Below are 24,056 nucleotides of genomic sequence, written 5' to 3'. Positions count from 1 at the left end.
AGGCATGTACGAGCGTTGCCATAGATGCGAGCATTTCGTCTGTTCGTTTTCAAGAGTGTTAATCGCAGCGCTGCTGTTACTGGCAACATTTCCGGAACCATGCAGTGTGTGCCACCCGCTGCACTGCACCGTTTTATTACACTGTACTCATGGTCCCAGACGCATCCGTTTCTTTCTCACTTTTGTTAGTTTGAATTTTGTTCAATTCGAACTGGCTTAATGGTCCCTTGAAATTCGAAAAATGAGCTTTTACTGTAGTAATGTCTATTGTGTCTTGTAGCTGGTGCGTCATAGCCCTTGTTGCTTTTGCGCCATAAATGTCTGCCAAGTCTCCGCATTCCTGTAACCCGGGCCTCTTGTTTGCACTGGACAGGAGGCACGTGTGGAACAAAATAAACATTCTTTCATTTGAGCCACGCTTTTTTTTTTTTTTTTTCTCTTCACGCGTAGGCCACGGCTATGTGGCTCGAGGTGATGTCGGCTGTGGCGATGAGGGCGAAGCCGATGATCATAAAGGTGACCTTGAAGATGCGTTCCTGCGGCCGATTCATCTTGGGCGGCAGGACTTCCATGAAGGTGACGTGGAAGAAAATGCCTGTGGCCAATGCCTGGACAAAGGCTTTGGCCAGCGTGCCAATCTGCCGGCCCATCAATAGCCCAGCCATCTACGGAGATAAGAAAAAGAGGGTTTGCTAAAGACCCACATTGTCATAATTCATTGTTTGCGTTTGTTCACTGACATGATGGGATTAAAACAATGCTTATCACATTCATGTTGCCATCAGCACCAATGAATTTACACGCCACAATTTGTTTCAACACTAATAGCCATCATTCTTTTGCAGATTTTCTTTCTCGGGCCCTACTCGCAATTTCTCTGTTCACTTTGAGAAGCCCTCTTGTCAGGCAACCACTAAAGCAATTTTAGTGAATTGGTGGCATTTAAAAGGCAATAGTGTACATATCATAGTGCATAGTGTACTAGTGCAATACTAGTGCAATACTAGTGCATAGTGCAATAGTGTACATACATAGAGCATTAATGGCAATAAGTGTACATATCATGTTTTTGAGTTTAATTGTCAAATACAGTCGGATTCCATTAATTTGAACCTGATGGGACTGACGAATTATCTGGCAGGTTTAATTAAACAAGCTGTAGAAAAAAAGGCCTCATTCTGTTTGCCTGAATCTAACATGCTCTCGAATTAAGTGCGCAATCTCGTTCTATGTGTCCAAAGTAGAAAACTAACGTAGAAATTGCAATAACGCTCCTAAGCAAAGTAGAAATCCAACGCACATCCAATTTCTTAACAAGAAAAATGCCAAGGGTGTAAGGTGTTGCTCAATGATCGCCAGCTTCCTAAAGTCAGGTTTGCCGCGATACATTAGTGTTGTGCAGTAAAGCACACGAATGTCGAGAAGGTGGTTTTGGTTTCGTGCTGGATTGCACCGTGCAGGTAGTTTTTGGCCCAATTTTCTTTTTAAAGTAAAGGCACGAGTTAGAATCCGGTAAATTCCATAACCAAACATTGTGAGCCATGGTTACTGCTTGAAATTCTTGCTAGAGTGGGCCAAAAATAGGCATTTTCGACGAGAGTTGACATGTATTCAACGCACTCACTGTTCCCTAAGCTCAACTAAGACAGACTCTGCCACTAAGGGGTCACTATTGGGGTCACCATAGGAGTCAGGCACGGGCGTGCTGACTTGCCAAGTTTGAATTATCCTGCAAAGGTCAATTTTAGGGTATAAATAGCGAAAGGTTGGGCTTATAGAAATCCATTGGTGCCGGCCGGAACCTTTGGTTGCAATCGAGTTATCCAAGAAGTTTAATTAACTGGTTCGAATGAGAAAGTATACTGCACTGGTAAATTCCTTAAAAACTGAATCACCTAGTTTATGACTGTGTAAATCGGCTCCACAAACAGATATCGCAATTATATTAATTTCATCTATTAGTAGTGGCTCAAGTGGCCTCAGGCTACCTAACTACAGTAAGTGATAACAGCAAAAAGAGACCTGCTGCTCATCACAATGTGCCAAATTTCCTACATGGCATTATCCAAATCAAAATTGTGATGAATAGGCATGTTGCCTTCTCATGTGTTAAAGGGCAGTAATTGCTGCGTTTGTAAGCATGCTACTGAAAAAGCAATATTTAGGGAAATGCAACTTTTACCAGTATGATGGTGAACAGGTACTGATGTACTTTTTCCACCTTGTTGCCAGTTTACAAATGTTTCATTCACTTAATAGTAATAATAATTAATAGTAACTTAATAGTAACACCTAACCACAGTTCCAGCAAGTCAATTAGCCGCTGCTACATGTACTCATTTAGGGAAAGAAATGGGGTCACAGAATCATATGAGCAAATGTTTAGTACAAATTTAGCTACCAGTAATAAAGTAGCATTTTTGAGTTGTAAATTTGTGTAACGATTAATTATTTGCTAAACAAATAGTAGCATGAAATTGTACCCAAGCTGTGTTCACTACAAGGTAGAATTTGAAATGAGTCTTTCAGCCCTGGTTTGGTAAAGCCAGTAGAATAGCCAGTTAAGTCAATGCATTGTTTGCTTTGCTGTTTTGCCTTTATTTCTACCTGATTTTCAGTGTTTTGTGTGCCTCTAATTAGTCCAAGTGTTATCGCGTAGGCAGCGTGAAATTTTCGTGGTGCGCGATATCTACAGAACTAGGCTGTTTTGCGTTGTGTGGTACTTCGGCATGTGACAGCCCGGCATCCATGTCAATAATGTTTTTCAGGATTTTCGAGAATTTCACTTGTTCGACCGCAATGAGCTGAACGATTTCCCTAAATGATTATTAGTGCCGGTGTTGTCACATTAATGCACTTTTGGCTAAACAGTTTCGGCCACCATCTTGCCTGGTTCTCGGTTCGCCAAAAGGAACAGAGGTTGCAAAGCTCAGTTTGTGATAACCATGGTTAGATGACTAGCTACTGTAATGTCTGCTGTGTAGCTAGCAGTAACCGTGGTCGGCAGTAACTGTAGTTAGTTTATTAAGGCTCTCCAGCAAAGTGCAAGGGGCCTCGAGGTACAAATAGAAGGAGATTGGCACTGAGACGAGCAGGGACAGCTATTTGTTGTACAATCGCTATTTCCTGTTGAAAAGTGGTCATGATTCTGATGAGTTCAGATGCATATGTTCGCACAATTTTGTGTTGGTCTGGCCAACAGCGACTCTTATTTTAGTGCTACATGATTGCGAGGGTGAAGGGAAAGAATCATCTAATCTATTGATGCGAGCACCTGAACTATTATTGTCTAACAGAAAAAAAATCTGCCATGAGCATTTGTGTTTCAGATCACAGCGTCTTCCACTCCAAAGGCTTGCAATCATCCAACTGGGAAAATGTGGTGTCGAGTCTAGTATGCTGCCTCATTAAGGCCGACCTCCACGGAGCGAATTTTCGAGACAAATTTTGCACAACTGAACTTAGAGAATTTTGCGTGGTCAGACGAGGTAGACCGTGATGTTGGCTAAACAAAACAGAGGGTAAAAATGCACGTACGCCAATAATTATTACACGCAAAATAAAGCAACTGACCTTAAACTGCGTTCTAAAGCAGCCACAGTTGCCACAACAGCAGTTGTAAACAGCTTACGGGAAGCCAGCCTATGCATTGCAGTCTGATTGGTCCACACTTTCCGTCATGGGCTGACCACTTCAGTGGTAATATTCGCTGAATGTCAGATACAGTAGAACCTCGTTCATGTTTTGAAAAAAAAAAATGCTATAAATAATATATATATATACGGGAAAATGTATGATCTAAAGTAACTAAAATATTTCACAAACCCAACTGTAGTTAACATCTACGTAATGTGAATAATTGTGGCACGAAAAGCTGGCGCACGTCGGACTGGTGGGTCTTCAGCAGCCTGAGATGCGTTTTAGTTTCATATTGGGTGCTTTTTTAAGACAGCGACAAGAAACAGACGAAATGGAGCTGGTGGGTGACATCGGATGCTGCCAAAGCGAAATGTGACGCTCACATAACGCAGCCTGCAGCAGACAACCACGGCGCGTTTGGGTTAACGCCTACTAAATGTGTGCATTACGTTTCCTACAGCAACATGCCCCATGCACTGTAAAACAGATAGGTGAAGATGCTTATCGCAACAGTGCTAGTGGCAATAGCTGTGCATGCGGTGTGCGACGACCAGGGAGGAGATTTGCTGGTACCGGAATAAGAAACTGAGTGCATGCTGGCGTTTTCACGTGAGATGGGCAGGCTAGTATTACGGTGTAGCTGCCGTGATAGGTGGCTACTGTTCTCGATCATGCGCGCCTCACGCATTTTCTTGTATATGCGAGATTTAGCAGCTGGAAAAACGTATCGTGATCGCATTTTGGCAATATACCGTACGTTGATGCCGGGAAATCGTGTTTTCAGTTAATGTACGAAGCGGTAAAAAAATATGTGCAACTCTATTGGGTAATTTTTTGTGTTCTCAGTTGCGAACGTTGGCGCCGGGAAATCTTACATAACGGGATCATATCAGCGAGGTTCTACTGTATCTGGTGAGAGCGAGTTGACGGAGAAACCGACTGTTTTTGGACGCCGGCTGACGGTTGGCCACTGCTGCGTGGCAGACACCTAAATTTTGTCGGTTTCTGGCTCCGTGGAGGCCTGGCTTAATAGAGACGTTTGCAGAGGGCACATATATTAGTTGCTGAACTTGGCATAGCAAGCCAAACTCTGCGCACAATGCGTGAAACTGGTCACCCCATGGGGTCAAGCATGCACCTGTCCAGCGGGCACTGTGCTGGCAACCACGAGCCCTGCACTGGCAGCAACGATGGAGCTGTGTTCCATGGCAGCCGCGTATAGCGCCACGGCCACTGTCATCAGCGTCTCGCGCATGTACACGCCAACGACCAGCCACACCAGCTTGACAGCATTATCCTGCATCGATAGATGATTCAGCAATGATGATGATCAGTGCACAGCCTTCAACTAAATAAATTACATTGCCGTATTCATTGCAATGCTAAGGTCACAGACAAAAGATCACTTATGGGCTTGGAAGAATGTGAAACTAAGGAATACTGTAGCACCCATTAAAATGGAATAGAACTGAATAACAGTGGAGAAGTGTTCAGAAAACAGCAGAGCAACGATGACATGAAAAGTTGCTGTAAAGATACACTAAATGCAGTCATTGCAGAAAGCACATCAATCAATCATTTGTTCTATGCCGAGGAAATGAACATTGTGACATTTCAGCACTCAGTCGTATGCCATACTACTGCTCGTTTTACAACCCACTGTAGCAGCACAGCAGATAATCAGGCAAGCTGGAGCAAGTGCCAAAACATTCTTTCTTCTGTTCTCACATGGCTACCTCTTGCATCATGGCACTTAGAGCCCTTGGTAAGTAAGACTGCTTCTTAGAAATCCTGTTATAGTAAATTACCCAGGGTGCTGCGTAGCCTGCCAGAATATTCTCTGTCGTTTTGAGGTCAAGGACTTTCATTTGCAGCAAGAACAAAAAGAAAACGAAAATGTTGTGTCTGCACTTTTTTTAAATACGTCTTCTGCGATCGGACAAGCTTGGAGGAAAATGGGCGCAGTTGTTACTGCTTAGCGAAAGTACATCTGGTGGTTTCTGACCAATGGCGAGGAGGTCATCGAACCTGACAAAGTCTCTTTCTCACATGGGATGAAAACAGCTTGGCACACTTGCTTGGTATGTTCCGACCTTGAGCTACTAGCACCACAGAGTACCTACTTAGAGTACCTGAACCACCCCTTGGGGCTTGGTGAAGAAAGTTTGGAGATGGCATAGGCTGCTGTGAACATCTCAGCCAAATTTTGCACTCGTGCGAGGCATGTGGAGATCCAAGCTTCTTTCTCAAATGCTCTCTTTTCAACAGAAGCCTGCTCCTCGGTCATTTCTGGTCACGTTATTTCATAATATAGCACATTCTCATACATGGCTGCTATTGACCACTAGCTGACATCAATCAAGAAGAGTGCTTGAATCAGTGTGCTTCTTCCTACTGCTACTGTGTATATTTATTGACACAGTTTAATAAAAAGGCTGAAGTAAGTGAAAGTCCGCTTTCACATTTCGGTAATAATTAAATACTTCCGGAAGAAGCAGGCTGTCATCTGCTCACGCTCGGCCACGGCCGCCCACGCAGGAATGAAACTTTGGCCATTCTGCTTATCGGCGTTGTAGCCGTCAGGCCTCCCTAATTTCGACTAGTTTCGAACGCTCGACTAGCCTCGAACCACGCGGAACTTAAGGTCAGACCACACACATTCTTGCCAGCGCGCGTTCACTAATGGCCACTCCTGGTTAGAAGCCTCAGCAGATTTTGCTTTGTATTGAGCTGTTGATAGCTCAGCACAATGTCGCTACAGTCCATCAGTGAGGCTGGTGCAGGACAAAACCGGTCCACACCACGTGGCATGGCCAGACCGGAGCATGCGAGTGCGTGCGCGCCCTCAAACCCTATGGTGCACCAAGCAAACGGTGCGCATACGCACTACAGTTTCGCGTAGCTGCGGTCTGCTACATAGCATAGATACCGCAGCCACCGTGGGGTGCCGCGATGCATCCACTGGCTGAGTGCACTGTGACTTGCTGAGGACAACCACGTTTGGCATGTCGTAGGTGCCAAATCTGAAACAGTGGCATCTATATGAACATCCGAAAACAAATTTGAACGCGCACCTCGGTGACGTTCGGTAGGCAGAATGTTGTGGACACGCCCTGCTCGACCGTAGCCTTCACAGTGCAAGTCATTCAAGAAGTAGCGGAAGCACCGCGAAGGAGGCATTTGATTGCCAATAACTCTGCTTCTGCTGAACGCATTGTAATACATTTTGAGGAAAGTACTCCTGAAATAGTACTTTAACTTCAAATGCTGGACTTCAGTAAAAGGTAGTTCGAGGCCCCTTTAAAGGCCGAACTTTCAATTTCTCATAGGTACAGTGCCATGGTACATCGCTGTGATGTCACGGTTTTCTAAGTACATTTTCTTTCGTAGGCGGGCCGTTCCACCTAAGGAAGAGCTCTTGAAACTTGCTGGCTTGAGTCTGCTTCTGTTAGATGGCAATGAAGTCCTTCATTATCGTTGGGCAATTAATTTGACCCAAAGAAATGTTGCAAAAATCTGCAACATTACAGAGAGCTGGTGCGGGAAATGCTAAGCAGTGTCGCCACTTCTTTTGAATTCTTGCCTCTTTTCCAACTTGCTAGGGGTGCTGTTTTGGCCACTGTCAAATTCGTCACGTTGTAAGCTCCGATAACTCACAGGGCTGACACAGCCTCCTGGATTGGATAGTAACACCTACGTGGTGGAAATCCATCTCCACAGTAGCTCCCCAGGCACCTTCCTCGCAGTAGGAGCTGTCACTTTGCAGAAACATAAGTTACTACAGTTGCCTACTGATGATAGTTCAGGCTTGTCGGGAACTGCCGAAAAGTCAAATAATTGGAAATCAGAAATAGTATTGGACTAGTGACTAGTAGTGAAGTAGAAGTAGTAACTAGAAGTAGTAGTGACTAGTGAATAGTATTGGCCAGTGACATACCTTACATTTCTGCGCGCATGTATACTTGCCTGCCACCTAACGCATTCTTCCCTAGCAATCACTTTCGACATTTCGAGTCGGACAATATTTCACCTGGCTTAGCACCAAATGCATAGAAGTACAAAAAAAAAAAGTGACAGCATTTATATAACTGTGCAAAAACACTATAGCTGAATGCATGCAGTGTTGAGTAAAAAAAATCTCACGAAAGTGATTTTGTCTCTGAAAGTGATTGCTCAAGAATACCACCCCTGGTTATTCAATATGGTAAACAACAAAGTATAATTACAACCTAAAATATCCTTCTCCACAGATGCCAATAACTTAAGAATGCATTGGCACATGTACCACTGTACGAGACGATTTGTATATATACTCCAGCCAGTTGCGTTCAACAATTTTAGTGAGGTCATATGCTTTCCTGTGTGTGCTTGTTTGCCCCGTACAGATCCATCTTTGTGTCACTGGTTTTAGGATGAAACTCAAATGTCTTGCCAAGTTTTATGGGAGACCATGATAACAGCACTCAGCCATAGGTAACATTTTACCTAGAAACAGGAAGCTCTTTTCCACTCAGCTTTTCATTTACGTTAGCAGAGCAACGGCACTTAAAAGCTATGAGCAGACACGAGCAGGTGCGGCTCTTCTTCAGAGATGAAGTCAGAAGCAAGCGCCGGCTTCACCTTTCTCATGCACTGTTTGAGAAAGCGGAGGCATGGCGCGCATGTGCAGTGCAGTGTTCGAGTGGAGCTAGTTACTTAACCTTTAGGTTATCACACCGAGTATGTCGCTTCTTTAACTTAGGATGATGGAGGAGGCCCTTCCGTTCTTCGGAATACGACTGTGGTCTGGGGCGACGGGCCGTACCTGGAGCCCGATCGCGAGGCCTTCGAGGACTGAGTGGACAGCCATGGCGGCCACCGTGAATGCCAGGCGGCTGGCGGCACTGGGCCCATCGGCGTCCGTGTCGTCATCGCTGCCGCAGTACGAAGAAGGCTCTGTGACGATGCCACGCTCGGAAGGCGTCGCGACGGTGTAGGATCGCTGCTGCCAGTTCTGTTGCGGATCCTCCTCTATGGAGAAGCAGGGAAGAAAAAAAAACTGTTCTAGCTGGCATGTAGCACAGTAGGCACGACACATCCCAGAGAGGCCAAGCTTGTTTAAAGAGCCCCTCACCAGGCTGCATAGCAAATTTTGGTTTTTACGCTAGGAGTTGTTGCGTGCCCTCTGATCTATCACAAGAATTTTTGAGAATAGTTCATTAATAGCAGAGATAGAAATATTTGAAGTGCTGCGAACTCATGACTTTGGAGAGGCAACCTTCACCGCCAACATAGACACTCGCCACTTTGCCCCACCTGGCCTCCGCGAGCGGAATTCCTTCCCAGAGCCAGAGGATCGCGTGAGGGATACGTAACAGGCCCCACCTTCTTCCTCTCCTTTTTTCCCTCACATTCTTTTTTTTTTAGTGGTGCACTTTCAGTGCCAGTATCGCGCGCGACTGCATGGCATGGGAACAAGCAGACGAAACAGGAGCAAGTCCCTCTTGCTACGGCACTGAGTAGAACAAAGACAACCAGACATGCAGTTTGTAGGTTTTATTTCTCAACTTTAAATCGCCTAGTGAAGCAGCAGGTCAAACAAATAAGTGATGTTGCCTTGAATAATTCTTGAAGTCGTGTCACTGTTGGTGACGTCAAAGCACTGCAATTTATGTAAGCACACTTGTGCGATTGACATTGACTGGGAATGCGGCGCCCGCGAAAGGGTGCACGCGTTTGGTTTGAAATTTCAGCTCGTTGCCCAGCGAGCACTGGTGTATTGACGTGGTAGTGTTACGAGTCCTGTGTCGCAGGAAATCCGGTGCGGCGTCGGCGGAGTTGTCCGTGAGCGAAAAATTTCCGTATATATTTAGGTCAAGACAGAGTGCACTCTGTCAAGTCTTGTTCACTCTTGCACTGCATCCGCCAACTGTCACTTCCCTGTGCCCCTTGAGCACACGTATAGGATTTGTGCGGTAAGTAGGGTTGGTCCCTTACTTCCTCACAGCAGCTGCTTCTTTCCCATCCTTCCACATGGCTGTTTTACGTACATGCCACAAATGCATCACCCTCCGTTAAAAGCAGTAACGCTGCGCAGCTTACATGCAGGACGTTTATCGTACATGCTGTCACGTAGTAGTGGCGGTGAAGAAGGCAGCAAAACTGTGATTAACGAAACTAACATTTTATTGGGTGAACTTGTGCACTCAAAAACAGGCTACACTTAAAGAACAACGATAGTGGGCGCGGCGAGAGCTTTGGAACCACGCGTCTGAAGAATCCGTTTTTGTTCTTGATATAGGCCCTGATTTGCATCAGCTACAGCGATGCAGCCTCAGCCACAGAGTCCGATCCAGCTGCGTGGAAGCTGACGGAATTGCGCGGCCACCAGCGCAATACATAGAAAGGCTTTTCCGCTGACGACACGCCGGGTCTGCGCAGCTGGACGAAGCACTTGGACCGACATCAAGCGCCACCATCCGCTACGTCACAGCTATCTGAGAGTATAAAAGCAACTCAAGAGTGGCAGTCGACCAGTGGGCGCGGCGAGAGCTTTGGAACCATGCGTCTAAAGAATCCATTTTTGTTCTTGATACAGGTGAGAGACTACCGCCATGATTCTGGCTATAGTAGTGACGATGTGTGTCTTTAGCTCTTGCCGGGCCCACGGCCATTTATAGATGCGTTAAAAATGTGTACCATTGTTTTGTGGACTTACTAGCTTCCTGCGGGGACGTTGAATTGAATCCAGGCCCCTCTACCGAAATCATGCTGCAAACAATTATGGACGACTTGCGAGAACTTAAGGAAGGTGTGGCCATATCAAACCGGCGTCTAGATGAAAGCATTGATAAGTTAGCTTCCATTGACCGAAAAGTGGAGGATATTTCGACTACGGTTAAGACCTACACAGTCAAGGTAGACGACCTGCAGAAAACCGTTGACAGCCTACTGTTAAAAGTAGATGACCTCGAAAACCGAAGCCGAAGGAACAATTTAATACTGTATAGTTTACCGGAACCGAAGGAAGAAGCATCCCAATCTTTGGAACAAGAGGTTTCGACAAAAATCCTTGACAGCGTACTAAAAGTTACAAATGTTTCAATTGAGCGAGCTCATCGAATAGGGAAGCCTAGGGACGACAAATTCCGCCCTGTAATATTGGCTAGGAGACTACCGAGACAAATTAAAAATACTGAAAGAGTGTAAAGCTTTCAAGAACACTCCATACAGCATTTCAGAAGACTTCTCTCCTAGAGTCCAATCAATAAAAAAAAAAAGCTTTGGACCTGGACAAAAGAAAACCGAGACAAGCGACAAAGTATTTCTATCCTTCGACAAGGTTAGAATCAATGGCAATACATTCAGATGGGACGAGGCATTGGACAGGGCAGTTCCCTCAGCAGCAAATTGACATAGCCGGTCTAATTCCAGTCAAAAACAGCACAAAAGTAAAAGTAAATCTCATTTGTTAGGGTTACGCCACGTCTTCAGTCCGCTATCTGTATTAAATGTTAACGCCCGGAGCGTTGTGAACAAGTCTGATGACCTTGAAAGCCTACTTCTTAGTTACAATCTTGACATCACGCTTCTAACGGAAACATGGCTTCATGATGCTATCCCTGATTCTGACGTAATACCCAGCTCGTAAAACATAATTCGCCACGACCGTGGCTCTAGAGGGGGTGGTGTTGCGACCATAATAAAAAATGGCATCCTATTCACATCCATTCCACACAATACTTCTGCTGAAATGCTTTGGATTGTAGTGCCGTCTTTCAAATGTAAGGTTCTTATTGGTGTAGTATACAGGCCTCCGAATGCAGATATCTCAATTTTGGAATCGCTGCATGATTTTCTTTACGTCCACAGTAAACATTATACTCATATCATCTTATGCGGGGACTTTAATCTACCGATGATAAACTGGGACGATCTCTGTGCTCGGCATTCTTGTCAGCATGCTGAAGTGCTGCTCGATTTGGCGTTTTCTTTTAATCTAAAACAAGTAGTAGGAACACCTACACGTGTTACTTCAAGCTCAAGAACTATCCTCGACGTTGTTCTTATCTCTGAAGCATTCAGTGAAACAGGATTTACTGTAGAAGTTTTACCAGGCATATCAGATCCTGAAGCGATTCTGCTTAAAAGCAATCTACAGCAAAAAAATTATCCGTTATCCAGACAAAGAAGTCTTGGATTTTGGGAGAGTGGCTGATGAAAGTGTATTCGACTACTTAGAGCAAGATTTCGACACTTTTCTTCAAAAATAAAATCAAGGTGTAACCAGTGTCAATGATTTATGGTTGCATTTTAAGGACGCAGTGCGGGAATGTATGCACAGGTACATTCCAACAAAACGCAAGAGAATGGCCCTCAATAACCCTTGGATCACTTGTGACATACTGCAGCTAAAGCGCCGCTTAAAACGCCTGTCACGCCCCAATAGTTGTGTCGATCGTTCTGTGCTACCGTCAATGCGTACCTAACTTAGGAAAAAAATAAAAGACTCAAAGTACCATTTTTCCAATGTTAAACTACACTATTTTTTTATCTAACGCTCCAAGAAAGTTTTGGATGCACATAACCGAGAAAAAGAACCCAGTCACCAAAATTAGATTGAATGATACCGAGACCAGTGATAACCAGAATATTGTGGAAGCGTTCAACGAGTACTTTGCTTCGGTATTTCTACGCGCTACTGAAGACGATAGTCTAGAATTTTCAGGTTCTGGCTACGAACTTCCGGACTTCCGAAGAAGGTATTCTTTCGTCCCTATTAAACATAAGATATAAAGAAATCGGCTGGTCCTGATGACATACCAAACAATTTTCTTTTTAGATACGCAGAGTGTTGCGCAAACTATCTGTTCATAATATTTAACGAAAGCCTAAAGCAAGGTGTCCTTCCTAACGATTGGAAAGCAGCAAAGATAATTCCCATTCATAAGTCCGGAGATAAACTCAATATTACTAATTACAGACCCGTCTCTCTTCTCTGCACAGCTAGTAAGGTGATGGAGCATGCGTTTTTAAGCACTTGAGCATCTTTCTGAAAAACAATAGTTTCTTTTCGGAAAAACAGCATAGATTTTGGCTTGGCCTATGTCTACGATGTCACGTTACCATGAATCCACCGAAGATGGCAAATAGATTGCCAGACCATCCCTCGTACATGGCGTGGTACGTGGCGTACAGCATTGCATGCACGCTTGTTTCATGCTTTTTACTTCCAGTCCCGCCTGGCCACAACAACAGCTGGGAGAGCATGGTCTAGATAACATAGCGTAACAAAACACGGAGACTAACGCAATATTGCGCACACGATGTCTTCCCCACGGTACGAGACCTAAGGAGCAGCGCACGCATAAGCACCCACCGCCATAACAAAACCGACGTTGTGCCCCACCAACATGTCCGCTATAGCAAAAAAAAAAAAACATAACTTCTTTAACACTTTCCTCCTAGCACGGGGGCAGGGCCTCTCCTCAGTTTTGTCCTTCCTCTGTGTTCTAGGGCATATGCCAGTCTGAACTTCCATATTGGAGTCAAAAGCTTCGTAGCGTCCATTGAAGTGGTGCTCTAAAAAAGGACAGCTTTGACTTTTACACGCACGTTTCTATAAAAGCTCTACACTGACACCAAAGTGGTTAACTTGTGCACTTCAGCACAACCATTGTTCATAAGCGCTTAAGAACTATGTTGCGGCATGCGGTTTGTAAACCCAGTTATGTACTGGGGTTTATTGTGGTGGCATGCATGTTGTATTCCGCAAAATACTTCGGCTCTAAAGACGGTAATAAGGCGGTATCTATTGGCCATGATTGGTGAATACAGAAGCTGACGCTCTCATTTTGTTCTCTCTCAGATATATTTGAACACACTTTTATCCCCTTATATGTGCGCAAGGCCGCATTTATACCAAGTACATGCATAATGAAACCAGCCATTTTAACGTGGTAGCATTAAGGGCCCCGTGTTGCAAAAATAAAAACAAGTCTTGGCGGCATTGTCTATTAGCGGAAAATCATCCGTATATATTTAGGTATAATTATGTGCCACACTTTTACTATATGACATACGGGTTATATTGCCACACCATTCTATCACTAAAGTTGTTTATACCTTAGTGATTGTCTTGCATTGTTGACAAACCAGTGGGCAAAACGAGAACAAGGTAAAAGCAGGAGCCGATGTTTCAACGAGTCGACTTGACTTGTGTTTTCCCTGGATTCCTGACAAAGTAATCCCTCGGAATTCTGAGAATGACAGCCCACAAACAAATGTCATGAAACAAAACACAGACAGCGCATGTCATTTATGTTCTCAAACATAAATTTTCTCAAACGTAAATATTGAAAGTGTGAAACTAAAGAGAAATTTGAAAAATTATGAATTTTTTTTGGTGCAGCTATGCACTACCTTCAGGATCGGCATACGCAAGAGGCCGCGTTGCTACCAGAAAGCTCACCTTCATGCATAGCGTTCGCCGCCAGCTGTTTCCCGGTAAATACGGGTACATAAGATGCAGTTGCTGGGAAGCGTAATAAGCAGTCGGGGATCTTTGAATGGGCGAAGTAAGCGTCCTCCAAGTTTTTGCTTTGCAGATAGTGATCGTTAGCATGCATTGTGTGCACTGCTCTTGTCGGCTCGAAATGGCCAGACCTGGTGAGCTGCCCTCTCCTTATCCCACCCACCCGCTCACTCCGCAGCCCACCCTTACGTACCCGACGCAACGGTTTGCGCTATGCTAAAACCTACTAAACGTTTTAGCACACTGCCACTTCATTCAAGTGTATTCCGCACATGCACAGTGGGCGACATGAAATTCTAAACCATATCAATAATTTACACGTATGCAGTACTATAAGCGTAAGGCATATCATGATTGCAGTATTAGTATATGCGAGAAAAGATTCAGAAACGGGAAACGGGTTTCAAGTTCCCGCACTTACAATTTCTCATGGCTATACATAGCTTGGCAGTAACATGGCTGTTTGGGCTTGTTGGTATAACATATTGGGGAATTCCAGCGTAGATGTATGTAGGCAAGGAGGGGAGAAATGAGTGCTCATCTGTCGTCTCGTTTGTTCTTTTTTTATTATCTTTCCTCTATGCTTCACCACAAAGCCTCTGGTACCACAGGAAGTTCCTGCCAAAAGAAGTGGAGCGACCTGGCGCGGAAAGGATAGTTAGGCTTTAGTGGCTGCAGAGCATTTAAAAAGTCGCAGTTTCTCCTGAAACATGAAGCATCAATTGCGATAGTAAATTAGCAGACAGCTATGCAAAGGATGTACCAGTTTTATCGGCGGTGTAAACTTGTAAACATTCGCTTACTAACCAAATTAACAAGCATGGTGATGCAAGCACAAGCAAGCATGAACACATCTCGTGATCACTCGGCAGCGGAAACTGTCAAAACGCTGGAGTGAAGAAGCGCGGCAGCAGCAGCGAGCGAATTGACCTTCGTCCTGCCTCGCTTCAACGCGAACGAGGCGGCGAAAACAGCGCCGCACTCTGTCCCCGTCGCATATGCCATACGCAGCAGTCTCCCCCTCCCCCTCTTTCCGGTGCCCAGCGCGTGATTGAGCCATCATCGTTACTTTCCTCCTCCGCCTTCACCCCTCGTTTCTCCTCTCTTCCACGCTTCCTCCTCGACCGTGGCGCCGCCTACACCGCTCGAGCGTAGCATACGAAACAGCACAGAATAGCAACGGCGCCAACGTGCGCTCCTCGCCACTCCATGGACGCTTCTCAGGCGAAAATGGCGCTGAAGCACGACTGTAAACAAACGAAGCCGGCGCGAAGGCCCACGTGATGCTATTAGACCAATAGCGACCCGGCGTCGGCCAGAGCGCGCGAGGAGGAGGCGGCATCCTCCAAAGCGTGGCGCTACTTTACGAAGTTTAAGGTGGTATTCATCATCGGCTCACCCTCGCTCGCTCTCACTCGCACATAACGGCGCGCGGCGACGATGTCGCCCTTGGACTTTATCACGGCGGTGGTAGAAATGCGCGTAGTCAGTGGCGTATTAGCTTGGGGGGGGGGGGGAGGGCGTGGGCCCCGGGTGCACGGGGCCAGTAGGGGGGGGGGGTCGATATACGTCTGAAGACACGCGAAAATTGTCGACATCCTCGCCTTCCTCGACTACACCCGGAGTGGGGGGGAGCAGAAGAGCTAAGGGCCCCGGGTGCCAGACAGATTGTTGGAAGTTAGCGCTGTGTCCGCGTCTTGCCACTGTCCTTCGTCCCTTTTCGTGCGCTAAAAACGTCAGATGACCTAGCTACGCCACTGGGAACAAACCACGGAACAACCCCTCGGACAAGTGCTTCCACCTTTCGGAGGCCCGATGCGCAATAACACTTCCTTTTTTTAAAACCCCCGCCTCGCCTGAAAACTATTTCTGCGACTTAGCTCAAATATATTGGACCGCGATCAAGATAAGGTGACCGGCGGCAAGGACTCTTTCGGCTTCCGCGAATCGACGTCACAAAAGAGAAACGTGACCACAGTAGAGTGACCTAGTATTCTAGGCCACAAGACAGTGACGGGAATGGCGCAGACGTGCTACAATCAATCATCGCACCTCTTCAGGCTTGAACTCGTCGCCGTTGTCGTCGGCCCAGCGTCCGACTGCAGTTCGTTTAAGCTTTCGGCGGCTATATTAATCGACGATTGTGCCTAATCAACAAAATTGTTCAGAATTCTTCTATTTTTTTTCTTCCCACAGAAATCGCACCGACACAGCGGAGAAAGATTACCGACGGATGATCGTATAGTGTTTTTCGAAAGTATTTACATGTCACGTGGGCTCCACAATACGTGCACTACTAACTCTCGCGTACAACCCACACTGATCGCACCATGTAAAGGCAGACCGCATTCTCTCGGTTACTGAAAGCAGCGTATTTGATGTATTTGACGCGAAGTCGTCGTTGTCTTCCACACAAGCAGGTGTGCACCGTAAAGGGACACCGTTTCGACGCAGAAAACAACCCCATCGTCTGAATCATTCGCATTTCACCCACTCAGCCGCGCTTCGCGTCAAGCCACGGTAAGCGGCCGCGTCTAAAATAATCACCGCTAGTTTCCCAAGTCAAATACTCATCCATTTCTTCAATGTCTACGGTAGAGAACCATAATATCTGCATAGTCGCCCTGCAGTGCGTGGGAGCCAGTGGTCAACCGCGACTGCGCCACAGTACTAAAGATTGGATACCTGTTGTTGGTATAGTGTGAACAACTGTCACCGCCCTCTATAGACTGCATGTCGCTGAATTCAGAAACTCCATGGCTGAATTGCTCCCGCATTGTATGTTACTGGAGAAAGTTGGCGTGACCCTAACTGTACTTTATTAAACGTGTGCACTTTGCTGGGAATGTGGCTCCCTCCAAGTTACCCCAGATTTATCGTCGCCGGGAAGGCCGAAGAAAATGCAGGAGGTCATGCCCAAGGTCTCAGGGTCGTTGGCCCCAGTGCCCGCTCTGCTCCTGTGTGCCGTGCGCAAGGGTTGTCTAATTGGTTAAATCGTGCCACGTGGCATGCTGGCGCGCGGGAAAATTTCAACTGAAACAGTCGAAAGTGGAAAACAAGCCATTAGCGCGGCGGGTTCGTTTGGCTGCTGGCGGCCTTTGAATTTGGCGGCGATATTGGCGGGAAGCGATGGACTTCCGAGTGGGCTCGCTGGCTGACGATCGCTGCTGGCGGATTAACTGTGAGTGTTTCGACTGTATCGATGTGCATCTGGGAGGTTGGGCGTAAGTTAATCTGCGGGTTTGCATAGTTGTATGCTTCTGCTGGGCATAATTTCCTTGATTTTGGCGGGAGAACATGGGCCCCACTTGCTTGGGCGATATGGCGGTTGGTGCTGGCGGTCGTCGAATGTTTCAGCCATAGTGGTGAGCATTGTGTGTTCCTCGGCGGTACTGTATATTTGTGTGCTTCTTACGAAAATATGCTGCTACCGGATCAACATCGCTGCTCGCTGCACTACTGGAGGGGGGCCCGTCAAATGCGAGTGTTGGCGAGCAAAACAGAGTTGATTTCTTTTCCGCTTTATTAGTAAATTAGGCGGCTTAGCGATTGCTGTGTGTCGGGGTTACAGTCGCTCAATTAGTGTTTTGAAGTTTCTATTCGAGAAGCTTCTGCTGTTCTTGTAATTATGGTGATGTACGCTTAACCTTCATTTGGTTTTTGTTGCTTTATAGTTTCCTGCCCCAGCATTAGTGTTACTATAATGCTTCAAGCAGCAGGAATATTCTCGCTTATGTACTTTTGTCTGCAGGCACGGCAGCCGGAGTGATAACTCGCTCAAGGTCTGAAGTTGATCGTGACATGTTATGCCGCGAAGCGACACACACACACATGCACACACACACACAGTTTTTATAGCATGCTTTAGTTTAGCGTGACGCAAGCGGAAGGTGCTGTTTTCTCATTCAACGCGGTGAGTTGCTAGTTTATTTTCCCGCAAGAAGTTTAGAAGCTGCTACAAACAGGGCTAGTTTCAGCTTTGGAGCGTTGTATCGGCCGGCGCACAATGTCGCTAGTTTGCTTTCTGACACTGTGCACACAGCTAACTTCCGGTACGACTGGTTTAATTCGTTGTCAAGTGATATGCGTTTACAAGAGTGACTTAAATTTTCCTAAATGAAACCCTCACTAAAATTTGCAGACCTGTCGGAAGAAACTCCAACTTCGTCCGATTGGTTGTTATTCACTTAATCTCATGCTTCACCGGTGTTTGAGAATTCCTACGAGCGGAAGGTATCTGCTGTGTTCCCAAGCCCGGGTCCTACCTCGAACAATGCGTACTGCGAGCACGAACAAGCGCCAGTCGTCGGACGCAGACGACTTTATCGCACGTATCAGCCAACTATATAAAGAAGGTGCACCCCGACTCACAAACGCAACTCTCATTTGTTTTAGAGCGCAGCTCTTTGGCGTCCGTTCCTGGGTTTCGCGTCGTCGTCGGCGTTGTCGTCGGCCTCGTAACCAGCTCCGCCCCCCTTTCATCCCCCCAGCGCTAGCAGCGACCGACTGATACCGCTGGATGCCGCTGACGCCGCTAGAGAGTCAAGATAATGTGACTGCATAGAACACCGTCGCCGCCATGCAGAAAGAGGAGGAAAGGGTCCCCCCCCCCTGTTCTTGTGTGGCGGATAGGGTGCTCTTCAGTTGCCGACGCGCCGGTTATTTCACGTAGGCCCCGGCACGTCGAAGAATACGTGACCACCTTCCCACGGCTAGACCTGGTTCTTAGCGCTGCGGAAGCGAGGGTATCATATTGTTTGTGTCGGCATCGGCGGCGTTGTCCCTGAAACCAACTCCGCAGCTGGGGTTGACTCACTATCGGCGTCAGCGGCATCAGTCAGTCGCTGCTATCTCTTCCCTCCTCCCTTTATCGTGTTGTCCGCTTGCTGCGCGCGCTTCTGCCCCCATCGTTTGCCGCTGGGTGTACACGCCGCCCCCCTCCCCCCTCTTCCTGCGAGTCTCCGGTTGTCAAAGCGCCGGCTCGAACTTAATTCCTTTCTTCGCTCCTCCAATGCAACCCCTGTGCGGTGGCAATCAGAGAGCCAGATCGGTGGCGGCGGATCTGTATATGTGCACCGCCCGAGCCGAAATTGCCGCTGCCGTTCGCCCTGTGCGGTGGCAATCAGAGAGCCAGATCGGTGGCGGCTTGACATAAAGACAAACAGCAATTTCCTAACACTTATGCGGGAGAACATCCCGTTCCTCTCGCTCGTAACGCGTCCCACGGCTGTGACGACCTCGCGAGGCACTTGTATAGATCTCGTCTTTGAGAATCAAGCATTGGTGTACCAAGTCGAACATATATCAGTCTATTTCTCCGACCACAAAGCTTCCTTCATGACTGTCAAGAACTGTTAGTGGAGTCTTTGTTAAAGGAATACGTGTGAAAAATAAAAAAAAAAATTCTGTGATAGCGCATACATGTGTTGCTCGATTTCTTTGCCTCAATCTATCGAAAAGGTGAAACAGCTTATTTGCTGCGCTCAAATTTCGCATTAGGAAGTAACGTAATCGTCGGTAATTTTTTTTTATACCAAGACACACTGATTAAGTAAATACAGTTTCTAGCCTCGTTCCATCGGTGCAGTATATCCGTACATAGCTTCTGAAAGCACGACAGACGCTACTGCCTGTATATTGTGAGATGCTACATGTGATGTATACTGCAACATGGGTTGCAGTGTGGATGTGCCTATGAAGATCAAGAGCAGTCAAGTATCGTACATGTAGCAGTAGAACAACCAGTGGCGTAGCAACGGGGGGGGGGGGGTGATATACGTCTGAAGACACCCGAAAATTGTCGATATCCTCGCCTTCCTCGACTACACCCTGGGGGGGGGGGGGGGTAGGTGACAGTAGAGCTAAGGGCCCCGGGTGCCAGATGACCTAGCTACGTCACTGCGCGTAGTGTCCATATAATTGCTATCCCAGTCATAATGACCCGCTGTTCCTGCTATTTTTTAATTGTAACATATTCATTTGGAGGTATAAGGATGTTAATGTTCATGGCTGGGCGGAATATATGCAAAGTAAGCCCATCTGAAGTGCGCTGTAAAGAACGTCTCCCGGTTTTACCTCTCAGCAACCTCGTTCTGGAGTTTTCGGGCGAGTCGATCAGGTCGGAGTCGCTGCTGGGCGACGTGGGCTCCGCCCGCGGTGCAGCCGGAGACTCGCGCACCGAGTCGCGAGAGGGCGCACCGGCGCGCCGGGTCGCCGCGGCTATCATGCCGTCGGCGTACAGCGCGGCGCAGTAACAGGCGAACACGAGCGCCTCCGCGAAAGGGAAGGCGCCGCGCACCGTCTTGTGTTCCTCCTGCGCCGCCTGGACTGCGGCGCGCACGGCGGGCATCATGGCCAGGAACAGCGTGCCCAGGAAGACGCCCGCCGTGAAGCACCGCACGTAGGACAGCGCGCGGGCGCCACCGCAGTCGCGGCGGTGGCGCTGGCCCCTGCAGAACGACGATGGCCCGGCGTTATACAGTCGTCAGACGCGTCTGTAACGAATTGCTCGGCGCCTTCGAAATAATTCGTTATACAGGTCATTTCGTTGTAAAGGTAACGCACCACCGACGCAATGTGACCGGGACATAATTGTTCGTTCGTTATGCAGGTCTCTTTCGTTGGCATAGACGTTCGGCTGTAATTGAACAGCTGGCACCGAAAAGAAATATGGCAAATCGGTTGTTTGGTAATTCGCGCCGTGCAGGAGGCTGCCACCTCAAGTTCACTGCAAAAAAATCCAGAGGCACTGTCCTGAGCTCTCTCCTCAATGTTGCAGTAAGGTTTTATGTCGATTCTTGCTTCGTTGGTCCATTCTCCGTTGGAGTGTGAAGTTTGTTTATCGGCCGATGATCGGCAGTAATGATCAAACGCCGCAGACAGGAAACGATGTAGCCCAAATGGACAAGAAATTTTATGATAAGAAAATTAATGATGGGGTGTAAAACCCTACAATTCGCCAAAATGCCAAAACCACAATCTGATTGTGAGGCACGTCGTAGTGGGGGACTCCCGATCGATCTTGACCACCTGGGTATCTTTTACGTTCCACGGCACACGGACGTCTTCCTTCTTTCTTTGTTTTCATTTCGCCCCCATCAAAGTGCGGCTGCCGCGGCCGGGCTATGATCCCGCGACCTCGTGTTTAGCAGCATAATGTTAAAGCCACAGAACAACCACGGCGAGTAAATGTTCACAGCTAAGCATGTATGCTATAGGGACAGGTAAAGCAACTGAATTACAACTTGAAACAATACACCAACCAGTGTCTCACTCGACTGTCTCAATGACTGTTGGAGCCCTGCCTACCTGTATGGTGTGGTTGCCTCTGAACGATCAGCAGAGCTGATTACAGCCAAAACTCCTTTTAACGTACATTGTACGGAGTCTCACTGATCTATCAGCAATCCTGATTTTGGCCAGACAGGATATCGTCCGGATTAGCTTAGGTCAGACAAATGAGAAGGGGGGTAGGGCCGTTATGCCCGTACCACGGGTGCAATTGCCAGTGAGAGTCAAAAGTTTGGTTGGCCACAGCCTACAGGGATGGGCATATCTCTAATAAGTAAAGGTATTGGAAAGCAAACCCATTTTCTCCCTTACTTCAACTACGTTTTCTTTCTTCCATTTCCACGTAGTCAATCACGGCTCCGGCAAGAAACGGTCGTTATGCACGCGCACTTTTATTACCGGGTTATTTCAAAACCTAGGCGGTGTCTCTAGCCAGCAAAGAGTTCGGGAGACGGCGCCGCAACACCGCGTACCACCGGTCTCACTCTACAGGTTTGCTTACGGAGGACAAATTGTGACCGTCGGCGGATCCCAAACTCAATGTTCTCAAGAACGCCTTCTCCGAATCTGTACTTCGCCTCGCGCGCCGCGCCTCCACGGCGCGCACCGTGACCATGGTCGCTCGATACTGCGCTGCCTTTTCCGAGCACTCAAGAAAGTCCAAGCGGTTCCCTCCCGGACGCGTAGGGGTGTGGGCCCTTTCCTATACACACAATACGCATGCAACTCGAGACGCTGTGAAACTATGCCAAGTCGAAATGGGGCCTGCCTTGCGCCTGCAGTTACGTGGCATACAACGGGAAAACGGCGAGGACTACATGGCGTCGACGTGCAGGGTCGCTGCGCGCGCTCTCCGAGCGTGGTGGCCGTACCTCGTACGTCGGCCGAAGCCGCCCTGCTGACCGTTGTCGACGCAGGCCGACGCTGCGACCGTGTAGGCCACGCCGTACACCGCGCAGTTCAGCGACAGGCCAAAGAGGGCCGTCTGGATCTGCACCAGGGTCACGTCCTTATCTGCGCTGCTCGCCATGTTTCGCAGTCCCTGGCGTGGTCAGAGGGGCCGTAAACGTTGCGCGGTGTAGTCGACAGGCCGGCCTGAGTTATCGACGGGTTCTGAGGCGTCGGAGGAAAGAAATAGATTAATGCTAAGTGGATGCACTGAGCAGCCAGTGAACCAGCTGTAGACGTAGATGTAGAGACCGAGATTTTAGTGGCACATACCCACTCTGGGGCATTGGCCAAGAACAGGGAAGTTAAATATATAACAATAAGAAAAAAATAATAAATAATGTAAATAAGATTTGTGACTGTAGATATAGATGGGAAATAATAATAATACAGCTAATCGAATTGATTTTGTAAGAATATAACGAAACCTTAAGTTCCTCCGAAATCTTTCTGACCGTGCAATAAAATCCTGGATGGCATCGCCAGCTTTCCACTCAAGCGAACAACAATTTTCCGGTCGCTGTGCCCAAGGGTCGAGGCCCCGAAAGATAGTAAATTTTGAACATTTAAGTCTAATTTGTGAAGACAGAAAGGCGTTTCTAATCAAATCCCGGCCACGGCGGCCGCATTTCGATGGGGCCGAAATGCGAAAACACCCGTGTACTTAGATATAGGTGCACAATTAAGAACCCCAGCTAGGTGGTCCAAATTGCCGGAGTCCCCCACTACAGCGTGCCTCCTAATCAGAAAGTGGTTTTGGCACGTAAAACCGCATAATAAAATTTTTTATAATGTTATTTTCCGCAATTCAGAATATCTGCTTGCGGATATCCACCCTATAGACGTCATAGGGTGGATATCAAGGTCATGGACGTCAATTATGAAGAGGCGGGATGAGGGTGGGAGTGCTTCTCCCGCCCTTTCCGCGGGGCCGGAAGCCTTAGGCAACCCCAATTACTGCAGCTGCATGTTGTTCTAGCCATGTGTACTGCTGCAGGCTTATGATGTACGATTCACGGCTGTTCCCGGGTATGTCATTAAATAAGCTGCGACGCATAATTATGGCGAAACAAGGACCAAATGTACATTTAATTCGAATTTTTTATGGTTATCTGTTGTAATCGAATATTACAAACAGATTGTTCTTGTACAGTGAAGTAAACCAAGCCAAAATAAACTTCCAACTCGTGATCTAGTTCGGCTTCCACACAGTACGATGCCGAATCGATACCACACAATATCGAATAGCTAGACGCAGACACATCTGTAGCAGAGTTATTTACTTCAGCATAATCGAGTAGCGCGCTTGTGCTGAAGTAAAAAAAAAAGGCAGCCAGCTATCACGGACAATCACGCGAAATCACTAATTGTCATTAAAAGAACTGCAGGAACAGCCTTCCAACACCTTTAGAGCCTGGGGGCTTTCCAAGAAGAAACGGCTGCTGAACGACTAGCTTTCCACAAAAGCGCTAAATAAATGGTTGAAGAAAGGATCAGACATTGTGAAATAAAGGGAAAAATCGCCGGTGATTACGGTACACCATAATGGAAAATTTGAGCGCAGCTCTGTACGAGTTTTCATTTCGCGATATATTGGCTGGTGCGGACAATGTCTCGTGCGGCTCGTTGCAAACGGAGCGAAATGTGGTGCGACTTCCTAGCTAAT

General features: G+C 47.2%; 2 protein-coding genes across 4 annotated transcripts in view; one reads left to right on the top strand and one right to left on the bottom strand.

The window, feature by feature from the left end:
* LOC142560581 (MYG1 exonuclease) overlaps positions 1-771 on the top strand; it is a 274,671-nt gene extending 273,900 nt beyond the window's left edge. For all 3 annotated transcript variants that reach the window (XM_075672788.1, XM_075672786.1, XM_075672785.1), the window contains exon 9: positions 451-771. The gene's annotated coding sequence lies outside the window, so the exon portion shown is untranslated. The remainder of the gene's footprint in view (positions 1-450) is intronic.
* Positions 441-22,665, bottom strand: LOC142559257 (zinc transporter ZIP1-like). The gene is made up of 5 exons (XM_075670882.1): positions 22,315-22,665; positions 20,228-20,601; positions 8,444-8,649; positions 4,778-4,936; positions 441-665 (listed from the first exon to the last, which is right to left on the bottom strand). Exons 1-5 carry the CDS (start codon positions 22,470-22,472, stop codon positions 441-443), a joined length of 1,122 nt encoding a protein of 373 aa, XP_075526997.1. The 5' UTR covers positions 22,473-22,665.
* Positions 22,666-24,056: the final 1,391 nt, after the last annotated feature.

Source organism: Dermacentor variabilis, chromosome 10 (genome assembly GCF_050947875.1).
Source record: "Dermacentor variabilis isolate Ectoservices chromosome 10, ASM5094787v1, whole genome shotgun sequence".
Lineage (NCBI taxonomy): Eukaryota > Metazoa > Arthropoda > Arachnida > Ixodida > Ixodidae > Dermacentor > Dermacentor variabilis.
This window is presented reverse-complemented; position numbering and strand designations above follow the sequence as displayed.

Bases quoted from the DNA above. Each gene is read 5' to 3' on its own strand.
- LOC142559257 (XM_075670882.1), bottom strand. From the start codon at position 22,472: ATGGCGAGCAGCGCAGATAAGGACGTGACCCTGGTGCAGATCCAGACG. The intron at 8,650-20,227 runs GTAAAACCGGGA...GCTTCTCCATAG, and splicing joins CAGAACGAGGTTGCTGAGAG to AGGAGGATCCGCAACAGAAC. The intron at 666-4,777 runs GTGCATGCTTGA...TTATCTCCGTAG, and splicing joins GCACAGTGCCCGCTGGACAG to ATGGCTGGGCTATTGATGGG.